Raw genomic sequence first — 16,392 nt, 5'->3', positions numbered from 1 at the left:
CTAAGTCAGATAATTCTGCTAAATCATACCATTGTTGGGTCATTAGTTCTAGTATTTCGTTCATAAGTAATTTGTCAAATATTATATTTTTGATATCATTATTTAGTGATCTAAGTATGTGTAAAATGGTTATTTTATATTCATCAGTGTTATCTAAGATGTAAGGATGATCCATTTTTGTTTGATGTTTTGGCTAAAAATATTCCTTTAATCTCTTCGTTTATCATGTTTATCGTCATCCTATAACAAGTTATTAAGAACAATTCTTTTAGTCACTACCATGATTTTTTGCTTCAATCGTTTTACCCTAACAGCGCCTCAACTCTGGTTACTTCCCTACCACGGCCTTCTGCCTTACTGGTTTCACCCTTAGGATGGCATAGTCTGGGCTTAAACTACTCTCAGCATAATTATTCATGGCAAACTTACTAAAATTATTCTAAATAACAGTTATAACATGATAACAATTATGATAATCTAGAGATTTCAGGAATATATGTATTTAGCTATACATATTTTAAAAAAAACTTACTTGATACTGTATATCGGGGATTTCTTCTTTCATAGGTTTGGATTGCTCCATAGATTAAAGATGTTAATTTATTTCACTGAATAGATTTTTACAAGAGAGGTTACAAGAGAGTTTTTTCAGAAGGATGTGAAAGGGGTAAGGTAAGGTGTGTCCCTCTAAGCCTTAAGGGCTGTCTATTTATAACGGAAACTAATCCAAACATCGTCCTCCTAACTTTACACTTGGACGGTCTAAAATTAAAGTAAAAGACGCGTTCCCAACAGTTTTTCCACTGACAGTGGTAGTGATAAAGTGGGACTCACAACAACAACTTAAAAACTAAAAGACGGAAAATAATTTACATAAAGTCAAAAGTTGCTTTAATAATTACATAGCTTTTTTCTTTATGTCATTTTCTGCTTCTTCTTGGGTCCTGCCGATCCTGCTAGCTGTCCTTTTGTTTTTGTCTTGTAGCTTTTGTTGTAAGATTCCTTTGTCTCTTTCTTGATATTTTGTTGCGTATCTTTTTAGTTTTCTTCTTCTTCAAATTTGATTTCTGGAACTATGTTTTTCTCTCCTTGACATTTCGAACATATGTGCTCTGAGTAGATTGGACTAATTTGTTTGCAGTATCTTGTCATTAAGTTTTGAGAAATAAATTCTCCTCTAATAGCTCTTGTAATGGGTGCTTCTTCTGGTTGGATTAATGTTTTAATCCATCTCCGTATCTCTTCCATGTCGTTTTCCCTTAGGTTTTTTGAATGGGTGTAGATCATCGTGTGTTCTCGGGATTGGTATCCCCAAATAGGTTTTTCTTCTACATAATTGTTGACTAGTTCACTTAGAATGGTTGATAGTCCTATAATTCTTTTGTTTGAGTAGAATGCTGGTATATCAGGTTTGGGTATTTCTGGTTGTATTTGTACATTTTCTGGGATAATCATTTCTCTAGTTAGTCCTAATTTAATAACTTGGATTATTGGTTTTATCTCGTTATAGAGTATCTCTGCTGGTGCTACATAAAATTTTATATAAAATAGGTCTCCTTTGGTGATTCTCTTGTAGGTAGTAAAGGCACTATATAGCTCTGGTATTGTAGCTATTTCTTGTCCGGTTTGTGTGTACACTGTACTTAATAGTCCGTAATTGTAACATGTTTTAACTAAATTTGCATTCGTCCCTGGTTGGGCAATCAGTCGGTTGTATCCTTGTAATGGTTGTGTTATATAGTCTGTTTTTGGGTTTTGGATTGTTTTTGATCTCGGATTTAGGTTTAAAAAGGTTTGAATCTTGTGGATATTTTGTATATAGCTGTTGGTAATATAATCGTAGGTTTGTTTTTCCTGGTTTAAGCTTTCTCTATAGCTAGTTGTTTGTGGTGATGGTGTCAAAGGATTTTGGGATTTTGGGGTATATGGCTTGTTGAACATGGCGTTCATATTTGTATTTGTATGTTTTCCTTTTCTTATTGCTGATGTTGATGTACCTGCAGCTGTATGTAAAATAGTGTTAGTTTGTAGGTTTTGGGTTTTTAGGTGTTTCCCAACGTCACCTCCTAGGTCCGCATGTTTTGAGCCATGCTGCTGGCTTAGTTCCGCATGTTTTGAGCCATGCTGCTGGCTTAGGTTTTTTGCTTCTATAATCTGCAACCTCTTTTCTACTTCCGTCATTTGTAGTGATAGTGTAGTAAGTATTGAAAATAGGTCTTGTGTAGTTTCTTCTTCATTTGTTTGTGTACTTTTGTCTTGATAAGTAATCTGCAATCACATTCTTGTCAGTAGGAATTATTTCTATTGTAAATGTGAAATTTAGTATATTTAATACGAGTCTTCGTATTTCTTTCGTTGTAACTGAGTCTTGTACCTTTTTGGTTATCCACCATTTAACTTGTGTGTTATCTGTTCTAACAATAAATTTGTTATATACTATATATGGTTCAAACGATAATAAACACTTATATAAAGCTAATAATTCTTTTCTATTTATTTCCCATTTTAACTGTGGTTCCGTAAATGATCCTGAATAATATCTACAGTGATGTTCTATTTTTTCATCCTTATATTTGTATTTAAGTACTCCTCCATAACTATGGTTACTTGAGTCTGTCTCTACTATATATATAAATTCTCTATTTTCATCTGGAAAATATAGTTTTGGTAATTTTTTACACATATCTTTTATTTTTTGTATATATGTTTTGTCTTTTTCATCAAAGTGATATTCTATATCTTTCTTTAATTTTTTCTGTAAAGGTTTTAAATTTTCTGCCAATTTAGGTATATATTCTCTAACTTGGTTAACTAATCCTAAGAATGATTGTAATTTCTTTTTTGTATCTAGGGTTTCATTTAAATTTATTATTTTTTGTACTATATGTGTTTGCATTTTAATTCCATTTTTATCTATTTGAATTCCTAAGAATTCCACCTGATTTTTAAGTATTTCTGCCTTATTTTTACTAAGGCTAATTCCTGAGGATTCTATTATATGTATGAATTTTTCTAATAATTTTATATGTTGATCTTGTGTCCTTGAGTATAGTAGTATATCGTCTATGTAGATTATACAGTTTTCTAATTGATTAAAATAGCTATCCATAAAATGTTGGTATCTTCCTGGTGCATTTTTATATCCAAATGGTAAAACGTTCCATTCATAAAATCCTTGTGGTACTGTAAAAGCTGTTAATTTTTTAGATTCTTCTTCTAATTTTAGGTGATAAAATCCTGATTTACAATCGAATTTACTGAAGTAATTATATCCTTGTACTTGCCTTATTTTTAATATTTTATTTGGTATCGGGTAATTATATGTTTTTGTTTTTGCATTTAAATTCCTATAATCTATTACCATTCTACTTTTACCTCTTTTTTGCTCATTATGTTTATTTACTATAAATGCTGGGCTATTATGTTTACTATTACTTTCCTGTATATAATTATTTTTTAATAGTTCTTTTATATGCATTTTGAATTCTTCTAGATCATTAAAATTATATTTTAATGGTTTCTGTGTTATTATACTATTTTCATCTATTAATTCTATTTTTACTTTCGTTTTATGTTTATCCCATCCTTGAAGGGGATTTTCATTATATAATGATTCTAATTTGTCTTGAATTATTTTTATCTTATTTATAGCAAATATTATTAATTCTATTTGTTGCTCATTTATTTTTTCATTTTCTAATTTTTGGGTTACCTTTTCACTTCCTTTAATCCACGGTGTTGTTTTTCTTATTTTATTTCTTACTCTTTTTGCTCCTATTTTTTGTTTGCATGGTGTAGTAAACCACCAATGAGTTTTTGTTATTATATGTGGGTATAATTTATCTAAAAAGGGCATTCCTATTAATATATCTTTATTTGTAAATTCATAACTATATATTTCATCCATAGTTAGTATTTTATCCCATATTTGTATTTTTATATTTTTTGCTTTTTGCGTTATCAAGCTTCCTTCATTGTTAAATCCTGTTACCACAATAGGTGTTAATAATTTTTCCCATTTATCTTCAGGTAAACAGTTATGTCTGCATACATTTACTCCTGCTCCTGTATCTATCATGGGTGTATAATATCTGCTGTAATATCCTTCTATTATTATTTTTGCTAGTATATATATTTTTGTCATGTTAAGGTTCTTTCAATTGTTATTTTCTTATTTTTATATGTTATTATAAGATGTCTATCTCCTAGGTTATATGGTTTAACTGTTTCTAACCATTTTATTCCTAAGGTAATATTTTCATTTCCTTGGTAAATATTAAATTCTATTTCTACTGGGATTCCTCCAATAATTAGTTCCTTCTTTGTTATTTCTTCTGTTCCTACCAAATTTTTAGGTAATCCTGGGCATATTGTTTCTGTAGTTATTATTTCACTTTCTTTAACTAGTTCTTTAGTTATATAATTGTCTTCTTGTCCAGTATTTATCATTATTAGGTATTTTCTTTGATCTATTACTCCTGTTATATAATAGTTGTGTAACTCCGGTTCTTTTATTAATCTTTGTGGGTTTGTATATTCTAATCTTCTCGAGGTACTTGCTCTTGAAGATGTAGTTTGTGGGGATTCATAATTTATTCTTTTAGATGTGCTTAGTCTTTCTCTTACTATTTCTAAATCTCCTTCCATATCTATATCTTTGTAACTATAATCATTATTGTCTATGACTGATATTATACTATCAAATGGGTTTTCTATCTTTATTTTTTCAATCTTATTTCGTGCTGTTATTTTGTGATTGGTTGTTAATATATATAAATTTTTACATTTTGCTGTAAATATTTTACTTCCTGGTGCCAGCTCTATTCCTGACATTTTCCAGTACAATACTAGTGATTTATCTATATTAGCATCTTTTAATGCTACTGTATAGTTAGCACTAATTATAAATTTAAATTTTTGGTATATCAAATTTCCTTTTATTGCACAAATTATACTCTTTTCTATAGGTTGTACTATTCTATCATCTGCTAAATATATTTCTATTGGTGTATCTATCCCTTCTCTAAAACAGGCTTTTATAAGTATTTCTGTTCCTCCTAAGTGTACATATTTGATCGGATTTTTTGCTTTTATATTCTGAATTTCTTTATTTATTGTTCTTTTATTTATTATAGGTATTTTAGCTTTTCCTCTAGTATATTTACAATCTATTATATGTTCTTTTTGACTTATTACATAATATTCTTCTTTTTTAATTTTGAACCAGTTTTTTATTGTTGGTACTTCTAATATTTTACCGATGCTTAAATCTAAATCTTTTCCTTTTATTTTTTCAAAAATATCATTATCAAATATTACTTTTTGTTCACTTGATTCTTCATCCTTATATTCTTCTCTGCTTATTATTTGTATATCGTTTTCAGTCATTTTCCTCTATATCTGATAGTTCTTTTTCTGATTCTATTTCTGTTTCTAATTCAGGTTCTAATTCATAAATACTATCTTCACTATCTAATTCATAATCTATATAGTCTAGTTGCATGTATTCTTCATTATCAGTGTTAATTTCTGTTATTTGTTTCTTTTTAGGGTCTCTAGGTAATTTACAATCTTTGGCTAGGTGTCCTAATTTTCCACAATTGTAACAAGTACATTCGGATAATTTTTTCTTAATTCTATATGGTCTTTTTCTTTTGTAATCTTTTATATAATATCTTTTCCTCGGGTTTTTATACTTATATTTTAACTTATTTCTTCTATATTTTTTATATTTTCTTTTATAATTTTTCTTTTTATAATAATTATCTGTACATCCAAACTGGGGTGCAGTTTTAATTTTACAACATGTAAGGTTTTTTATCAGTGTTTTTTCCATTTTAATTTCTTCTTTATGTTTTTCACATAATTCTATAAACCAATTCTTTAAATATCTAATTCTAGCTCCTAAGGTATCTTCTAATCCTGCTTTTTCCCAATCTCTTATTATTTTAGAACTAAAAGGTTCTGGTAATTTTGTAAAGTATATTTTTCTGATTTCTTTTCCTTCTTCAACACTATATGTTCCTTTATAGTAATATTCTTTAAATGCACACGTATATTCGTCTATGTAACACATGTTACATATAGCTAGTTTGTTCATTAGATTTCTACTTACTGTTTTTTCTTTTTGTTGCTCTTCTATTTCTGTTGTCATACTACTAAATTCATTTCTTATAGCTAATTCATATTTTATTAATATGTCTATAGTTGTTGTAGCTGATTCACCATCGAATTTTTTATTACTTCTTAATGCTTTTATACTTTCATCATTTAGATTTTGTATCCATAATTTTACTGTTCCTATTATTGTCCTTTCTATATATCCTGGTGCTTCTGGAATTGGTATTTTATTATCTATTAATTGTTTTGATATATATCCTACCCATAGTTGTATTATTTTATTAACGTCTTCTACGCAATCTAAGTCCAAAAAGTTATATTGTTCATTTATTGTTTTTGGTGTCCATTTTCTGTTTAATCTTTTATCCCATAATACTTTACTTCTGTCACTTCGTTCATAATTATTATTGTAATATGTTGGTATTGTTTGTTTGTATTTTCTTTCTTTTGATGTACTTGGTTTTTCGCTTATATCTCCGGCATATATTTCTGGATTTATTATGTTATTTGTTTTAGTTATAAGTTCTGTATATGTTTCACTTATTTCTGAATCTTCTGAACTTTCTGTATTCTGTTCATTTTCATTATTAGTTTCATTTATTTCTTCAAGTTTTACTTCTATGTCCTCTTTTAATTTTTCCCTAAATTTTTCTATTTCTTCCTTCAATCTTTCTTCTTGCTCTAATTCTTTTTTCTTTTCTCTTTCTCTCTGTTTGTTTTCATACAATTCTTTTAATATTGCTAATTCTTTTTCTAATTCCATTATCCTGGTGTTTTTGTTTTCTTCCACTTGCTGTAATTCTTTTTTAGCTTGTTGCCTAATTTTTTCAATTTCATTTTTCCTATCAATTTCTTCATTTTCTTTTATTATTCTTGTCATTGCTGTTAAACTATCTTCTAATCTTGCAGTTTCTTTTTCTAACATTAAATATATGTTTTCTCCTACTTTCTTATATCTTCTTCCTATATTTGAAGTTATTATTTTTATTTTTAATCCATCCAAATTTTCGTATGTTTTTTCGTCTACCGCAAATTCTTCTTTATTCATATTTTATGTTTAATCTTAAGTTGTAAGATATACTTATATTCTAGTTTTGACATTTTGTTTATTAATTTGTCCTTTTTCGTGGTTTTATATTCTTTATATAATTCCTGTAATTTTGTTATTGTTTTCTTTTCTTTTTTAGGATTTTTACTTGTTAATTTTTTATTATTTTTATCAATTATAATTGGTATAGTGTATTTATTTGTATCAGAGCCATAACAAATAAATACACTATACCAATTATAATTGATAAAAATAATAAAAAATTAACAAGTAAAAATCCTAAAAAAGAAAAGAAAACAATAACAAAATTACAGGAATTATATAAAGAATATAAAACCACGAAAAAGGACAAATTAATAAACAAAATGTCAAAACTAGAATATAAGTATATCTTACAACTTAAGATTAAACATAAAATATGAATAAAGAAGAATTTGCGGTAGACGAAAAAACATACGAAAATTTGGATGGATTAAAAATAAAAATAATAACTTCAAATATAGGAAGAAGATATAAGAAAGTAGGAGAAAACATATATTTAATGTTAGAAAAAGAAACTGCAAGATTAGAAGATAGTTTAACAGCAATGACAAGAATAATAAAAGAAAATGAAGAAATTGATAGGAAAAATGAAATTGAAAAAATTAGGCAACAAGCTAAAAAAGAATTACAGCAAGTGGAAGAAAACAAAAACACCAGGATAATGGAATTAGAAAAAGAATTAGCAATATTAAAAGAATTGTATGAAAACAAACAGAGAGAAAGAGAAAAGAAAAAAGAATTAGAGCAAGAAGAAAGATTGAAGGAAGAAATAGAAAAATTTAGGGAAAAATTAAAAGAGGACATAGAAGTAAAACTTGAAGAAATAAATGAAACTAATAATGAAAATGAACAGAATACAGAAAGTTCAGAAGATTCAGAAATAAGTGAAACATATACAGAACTTATAACTAAAACAAATAACATAATAAATCCAGAAATATATGCCGGAGATATAAGCGAAAAACCAAGTACATCAAAAGAAAGAAAATACAAACAAACAATACCAACATATTACAATAATAATTATGAACGAAGTGACAGAAGTAAAGTATTATGGGATAAAAGATTAAACAGAAAATGGACACCAAAAACAATAAATGAACAATATAACTTTTTGGACTTAGATTGCGTAGAAGACGTTAATAAAATAATACAACTATGGGTAGGATATATATCAAAACAATTAATAGATAATAAAATACCAATTCCAGAAGCACCAGGATATATAGAAAGGACAATAATAGGAACAGTAAAATTATGGATACAAAATCTAAATGATGAAAGTATAAAAGCATTAAGAAGTAATAAAAAATTCGATGGTGAATCAGCTACAACAACTATAGACATATTAATAAAATATGAATTAGCTATAAGAAATGAATTTAGTAGTATGACAACAGAAATAGAAGAGCAACAAAAAGAAAAAACAGTAAGTAGAAATCTAATGAACAAACTAGCTATATGTAACATGTGTTACATAGACGAATATACGTGTGCATTTAAAGAATATTACTATAAAGGAACATATAGTGTTGAAGAAGGAAAAGAAATCAGAAAAATATACTTTACAAAATTACCAGAACCTTTTAGTTCTAAAATAATAAGAGATTGGGAAAAAGCAGGATTAGAAGATACCTTAGGAGCTAGAATTAGATATTTAAAGAATTGGTTTATAGAATTATGTGAAAAACATAAAGAAGAAATTAAAATGGAAAAAACACTGATAAAAAACCTTACATGTTGTAAAATTAAAACTGCACCCCAGTTTGGATGTACAGATAATTATTATAAAAAGAAAAATTATAAAAGAAAATATAAAAAATATAGAAGAAATAAGTTAAAATATAAGTATAAAAACCCGAGGAAAAGATATTATATAAAAGATTACAAAAGAAAAAGACCATATAGAATTAAGAAAAAATTATCCGAATGTACTTGTTACAATTGTGGAAAATTAGGACACCTAGCCAAAGATTGTAAATTACCTAGAGACCCTAAAAAGAAACAAATAACAGAAATTAACACTGATAATGAAGAATACATGCAACTAGACTATATAGATTATGAATTAGATAGTGAAGATAGTATTTATGAATTAGAACCTGAATTAGAAACAGAAATAGAATCAGAAAAAGAACTATCAGATATAGAGGAAAATGACTGAAAACGATATACAAATAATAAGCAGAGAAGAATATAAGGATGAAGAATCAAGTGAACAAAAAGTAATATTTGATAATGATATTTTTGAAAAAATAAAAGGAAAAGATTTAGATTTAAGCATCGGTAAAATATTAGAAGTACCAACAATAAAAAACTGGTTCAAAATTAAAAAAGAAGAATATTATGTAATAAGTCAAAAAGAACATATAATAGATTGTAAATATACTAGAGGAAAAGCTAAAATACCTATAATAAATAAAAGAACAATAAATAAAGAAATTCAGAATATAAAAGCAAAAAATCCGATCAAATATGTACACTTAGGAGGAACAGAAATACTTATAAAAGCCTGTTTTAGAGAAGGGATAGATACACCAATAGAAATATATTTAGCAGATGATAGAATAGTACAACCTATAGAAAAGAGTATAATTTGTGCAATAAAAGGAAATTTGATATACCAAAAATTTAAATTTATAATTAGTGCTAACTATACAGTAGCATTAAAAGATGCTAATATAGATAAATCACTAGTATTGTACTGGAAAATGTCAGGAATAGAGCTGGCACCAGGAAGTAAAATATTTACAGCAAAATGTAAAAATTTATATATATTAACAACCAATCACAAAATAACAGCACGAAATAAGATTGAAAAAATAAAGATAGAAAACCCATTTGATAGTATAATATCAGTCATAGACAATAATGATTATAGTTACAAAGATATAGATATGGAAGGAGATTTAGAAATAGTAAGAGAAAGACTAAGCACATCTAAAAGAATAAATTATGAATCCCCACAAACTACATCTTCAAGAGCAAGTACCTCGAGAAGATTAGAATATACAAACCCACAAAGATTAATAAAAGAACCGGAGTTACACAACTATTATATAACAGGAGTAATAGATCAAAGAAAATACCTAATAATGATAAATACTGGACAAGAAGACAATTATATAACTAAAGAACTAGTTAAAGAAAGTGAAATAATAACTACAGAAACAATATGCCCAGGATTACCTAAAAATTTGGTAGGAACAGAAGAAATAACAAAGAAGGAACTAATTATTGGAGGAATCCCAGTAGAAATAGAATTTAATATTTACCAAGGAAATGAAAATATTACCTTAGGAATAAAATGGTTAGAAACAGTTAAACCATATAACCTAGGAGATAGACATCTTATAATAACATATAAAAATAAGAAAATAACAATTGAAAGAACCTTAACATGACAAAAATATATATACTAGCAAAAATAATAATAGAAGGATATTACAGCAGATATTATACACCCATGATAGATACAGGAGCAGGAGTAAATGTATGCAGACATAACTGTTTACCTGAAGATAAATGGGAAAAATTATTAACACCTATTGTGGTAACAGGATTTAACAATGAAGGAAGCTTGATAACGCAAAAAGCAAAAAATATAAAAATACAAATATGGGATAAAATACTAACTATGGATGAAATATATAGTTATGAATTTACAAATAAAGATATATTAATAGGAATGCCCTTTTTAGATAAATTATACCCACATATAATAACAAAAACTCATTGGTGGTTTACTACACCATGCAAACAAAAAATAGGAGCAAAAAGAGTAAGAAATAAAATAAGAAAAACAACACCGTGGATTAAAGGAAGTGAAAAGGTAACCCAAAAATTAGAAAATGAAAAAATAAATGAGCAACAAATAGAATTAATAATATTTGCTATAAATAAGATAAAAATAATTCAAGACAAATTAGAATCATTATATAATGAAAATCCCCTTCAAGGATGGGATAAACATAAAACGAAAGTAAAAATAGAATTAATAGATGAAAATAGTATAATAACACAGAAACCATTAAAATATAATTTTAATGATCTAGAAGAATTCAAAATGCATATAAAAGAACTATTAAAAAATAATTATATACAGGAAAGTAATAGTAAACATAATAGCCCAGCATTTATAGTAAATAAACATAATGAGCAAAAAAGAGGTAAAAGTAGAATGGTAATAGATTATAGGAATTTAAATGCAAAAACAAAAACATATAATTACCCGATACCAAATAAAATATTAAAAATAAGGCAAGTACAAGGATATAATTACTTCAGTAAATTCGATTGTAAATCAGGATTTTATCACCTAAAATTAGAAGAAGAATCTAAAAAATTAACAGCTTTTACAGTACCACAAGGATTTTATGAATGGAACGTTTTACCATTTGGATATAAAAATGCACCAGGAAGATACCAACATTTTATGGATAGCTATTTTAATCAATTAGAAAACTGTATAATCTACATAGACGATATACTACTATACTCAAGGACACAAGATCAACATATAAAATTATTAGAAAAATTCATACATATAATAGAATCCTCAGGAATTAGCCTTAGTAAAAATAAGGCAGAAATACTTAAAAATCAGGTGGAATTCTTAGGAATTCAAATAGATAAAAATGGAATTAAAATGCAAACACATATAGTACAAAAAATAATAAATTTAAATGAAACCCTAGATACAAAAAAGAAATTACAATCATTCTTAGGATTAGTTAACCAAGTTAGAGAATATATACCTAAATTGGCAGAAAATTTAAAACCTTTACAGAAAAAATTAAAGAAAGATATAGAATATCACTTTGATGAAAAAGACAAAACATATATACAAAAAATAAAAGATATGTGTAAAAAATTACCAAAACTATATTTTCCAGATGAAAATAGAGAATTTATATATATAGTAGAGACAGACTCAAGTAACCATAGTTATGGAGGAGTACTTAAATACAAATATAAGGATGAAAAAATAGAACATCACTGTAGATATTATTCAGGATCATTTACGGAACCACAGTTAAAATGGGAAATAAATAGAAAAGAATTATTAGCTTTATATAAGTGTTTATTATCGTTTGAACCATATATAGTATATAACAAATTTATTGTTAGAACAGATAACACACAAGTTAAATGGTGGATAACCAAAAAGGTACAAGACTCAGTTACAACGAAAGAAATACGAAGACTCGTATTAAATATACTAAATTTCACATTTACAATAGAAATAATTCCTACTGACAAGAATGTGATTGCAGATTACTTATCAAGACAAAAGTACACAAACAAATGAAGAAGAAACTACACAAGACCTATTTTCAATACTTACTACACTATCACTACAAATGACGGAAGTAGAAAAGAGGTTGCAGATTATAGAAGCAAAAAACCTACTAAAAGTTCATTAAATAAATATGAATAATTAGTCTTAAACATAGTAAATCAAATAAGATTTTATAGAATTACGAAATCGACTCCATATAATTTAAATCTTAAATTCATGTTTATATAATGTTGTTGGCTTCTATAAATATAGGGAGATTCTTCACTCGGCTCCATAAAAGCATTAGTAAGTTCTTATTATCTTTCCTATTTTACCACATAACTTTAGTTTAGTACATCCATATATGGCTCGTTCATTTCGAGTTCTTAATCCCATTCTTATCCTCTCTCTTCTACTTCCATTCTTCAACTCAGGTACCTTTCCTTTTCTCTACTATTTTCATTTCCTTTTATTTTGGGTATATTTTTTCCTTTAAAATTTGTTGTGTTATCCTCTTTGTTTTCTCATAAGAAGCTTAAATATATCTTATGAACTTAAGATTTTAGACAGGCAAACAACTACGCCTCAATCCCAATTTGGATCAACTTATACAAATTTTCACTGCTTATGTCGCTCTATTTAAGCTCGTAACTTTAGCCAAAGCATCTAGGAATTGTTTCTTTTCTTTTTACTCACTTCTAGATATCTTTCTTGTAATTTTTTTTAAAAAAATTAATGTTTTAATGACTTCAAGCTAGCTAGTTAGTTACTAGTTAGTGTCCAACTTGTTTAATTCTTTCATTTTATTCTTGTTTCATTTTTCTTTTCTTGCCCTCTCTTTTTTGTGATAATACAATACCACCAACTTTAAGTTTTTCATTTCCAGAAAAAAAAAAAAAAAAAAGAGAGAGAAACACTGAATCTATTGAATTGTTAATAATTGTGTTCTTTTAACTACAGGTGGAATCCTAAACCCTGCAAATGCACAAGCACCAGGACAGGTTAAATTAAACTTCTTGACTCAAAAATAAGATTTACAAATTTTCTTGATTTTATTTTCTGAGAAAAAAAGGAGAAGAATATTAAAATATTTAAAATTAATTTTATAGGGATCTTGGTGCATTGCAAGACCCTCAACTTCTGATGAGGAACTTCAAAGGAATATTCATTATATCTGTAATGAACAAGGAATTGACTGTTCTTTAATTAATGATGGTGGCCCTTGTTGTAATCCTAATACTTACATAAATCATGCATCAGTGGCAATGAATATTTATTATCAGAATTTTGGGAGAAATTATTGGAATTGTGACTTTGGCAGAACTGGTGTTATTGTTGTTACTGACCCAAGTAAGTATATTCTTAGTTTTATGATAAATTGTACTCCCTCGGCTTTCTTTTAAAGTGATTCTATTTTCTTTTTAGCATGTTCCGAAAAAAAGTAGCTCCTTATTTTTTCTAAAATTTAGAAACAAATTAAGTTCAGCTTTCTATTGTATTCTTAATGATAATCTTTTATAACCACACAAATTTTATGACATGTTTAAGATCATAATTTTTAAAAATTGTATAACCACAATTTTGTTTTTTGGTTTTCCACCCAGTGCCTCGTGCCCGGTACCCATATTGGAGCCCGACTATATCCTGATTCGCGTCGCGTTGTACCCCATTCAGGGGGAAGCGCTCCCTACGAGGATTTTTTCGTACCCTGGACTCAAATTCGAGACCTCTGATTAAGGGAAGAGCAACCCCATCCGCTGCACCACATTCTTCGGTGGTGTATAGCCACAAATTGTTATGGCATATTTTAGACGACAAGGTTCAAAAATCTTCATTTCTTTCTTAAATTCCTTGCCCAATCAAATACTAATTGCGGATCAAAGTAGTTCACGTAAATTGAAATTGAGGGAGTAAAAATCATTATAGAATTATTTTTAGATTTTTTTGGATTTGGTTTTTAAAAGATTTCTTATCCTCTTTTTGCCAGGCTATGATAATTGCAAATTTGAATTTCGTCAGTAGATATATTGAAGCTGAAACAGCGTGGAATATTTTGAGTGATATAATCTGAAGAAACAATAAGTCAATGTAGCATTCAGCTTCTTTGGATGGTTGTTATGTATTGTTACTAATGTAATATTTAGTTTGGTTGTCACCCAAATTTTATTGTACCAGATCGTTAAATTCGTTATTACGTAATGACGAAAAATATCATTTTATGTAACGATAAATTTGGTGTGGTCGCCTCATTACTTTATTTGTTCTCTCATCTTGCCCTTCCTTATTATTAAATAGTTTATATTTTATCATTTATCTATTTTTTATATAATAATTCTACCCCATATTATTTTTTGATAATATTACAAATTTATTCTTCCCGGTGCATGACATTATAAAACATCGACAAACGATATAATCTATCCAAATATTATATTCATCAAAACACTACAGTATAATATAATACAATATATCACTATACATTATGAATGAATCGATATGTACAACTATCCAAACAAAAAGTTAAGTTTGAATATAATATTGGAGATCGTGAGAGTAGATGAAATTACTTTAATGAAGAAGAAAATAACACGACGTAGAAGAAATAAATATTGGTTTTTTTCCCTATTGTACTTTTTTCTTATTATAAGTGTGTCTTTCATTTCTTTAGTCTTTTTTCCTACTGTACTTTTCCTTTAACCAAACAATGAAAGTGACAAACGAGATTCCAAGCAATTGGAAATATTATGATCTTAAAAGTTTACTGAAAACAAGAGTACTAATATCCACATTTCAATGAGAGGTTAAGTTTATACTAAACCATGGAGTGTTCCAAGATTTTGGATCAAATGCAGAAGACATCGAAAACGAGAAAACAAAAGAGAAACAATTGTATTATTTAGTTTTCCTTTTAATAGTCAAGCTTAGAGAGGAGTGAAAAACAACAAATGTGTAGATTAGACGCATGTTATATAAGGGTGGCAAGTTGACCGTTTCAGGATCGGAACCGGTTCGGGATCGCGGACCAAACGGTCTTCTAGGCCTAAATGGGCCTGAACCGGTTAGAACAGGCTAAGTGGGTCTGGTCCGGTCTTCTGGGTTGTTCTTCACTTTAGGACTGCTAGGCCCGGGACCGGACCGGCCTTGGCGGGCCCAAACGGTCCCAACGGTCAAAATTTAAAAAACAAATCTGCCCGTTTGGGAATTTAAAAAATAGTCGTTGGGTCTGCCAAAATAGTCATTTAACCCCCTCCCCACCCCCCTCCCCCTCCCCCCCCAATACCCCAACTTTGTTTTAATTATACTTTTTCCCTATTTTCAACTATAAATACTCCCTTATTCTTTTATTTTTCTCACAAAATCATCAATCTCTCTCTAATTTTCTTCTACACTTGTTATTATTGCTTACTTTATTGTTACAATTTGTGAAATAATTGTAAAGTTGGTGAATTAAAGTCTTCAAGTTTTCAACGATAATCAACTTTCAACAAGTTGTTCGTCAATTCGGTAAACTCATTCCAACTCTTAATTTTTAATATTATAATTTTGTTTGTTTTATTTATTTTCTATTATTTGATTAATTAAGATGGCTTCCTTAAAAAAAAATTTGGTAAAAATAAGGAAAAATCCAAGAGTGGCGAATCTAGGGGCCAATATGTTCCTCCTCCACTGCCCCCAACTCCCCGATCCAAATCCTATATCCGTCCTACACCTGCTATTCTTGATAGTGATAATAGTTTATTATAATTTACTGAGAGTCAATTTTGCCATAATGTTGGAGCTGGTAAATAATTAGACCATGAATTAATGAATGCTCTTTATTCTAATCCAACTATCGATGAAAAAGATGAAGAGAAAATAGATTTTGATGAAACTCAACCGGATGACGATACACCCACTAGTC

General features: G+C 28.0%; 1 protein-coding gene and 2 pseudogenes across 1 annotated transcript; 2 read left to right on the top strand and 1 right to left on the bottom strand.

The window, feature by feature from the left end:
• Positions 1-5,896: 5,896 nt before the first annotated feature.
• Positions 5,897-7,290, bottom strand: LOC138899448 (uncharacterized; annotated as a pseudogene).
• A 174-nt stretch (positions 7,291-7,464) lies between these two features.
• LOC138899447 (uncharacterized) lies at positions 7,465-8,858 on the top strand (annotated as a pseudogene).
• Positions 8,859-12,810: 3,952 nt separating this feature from the next.
• On the top strand, positions 12,811-14,660 carry LOC104090333 (major pollen allergen Ole e 10-like). The gene is made up of 4 exons (XM_009595399.4): positions 12,811-12,925; positions 13,452-13,492; positions 13,601-13,841; positions 14,479-14,660. The coding sequence occupies exons 1-4, from the start codon at positions 12,856-12,858 to the stop codon at positions 14,511-14,513; spliced, it is 387 nt and encodes a 128-aa protein (XP_009593694.1). The 5' UTR covers positions 12,811-12,855; the 3' UTR covers positions 14,514-14,660.
• Positions 14,661-16,392: the final 1,732 nt, after the last annotated feature.

This window comes from Nicotiana tomentosiformis, chromosome 9 (genome assembly GCF_000390325.3).
Source record: "Nicotiana tomentosiformis chromosome 9, ASM39032v3, whole genome shotgun sequence".
Classification (NCBI taxonomy): Eukaryota; Viridiplantae; Streptophyta; class Magnoliopsida; order Solanales; family Solanaceae; genus Nicotiana; species Nicotiana tomentosiformis.
The sequence above is the reverse complement of the archived record's forward strand: the minus strand, read 5'-3'. Positions and strand labels throughout refer to the sequence as shown.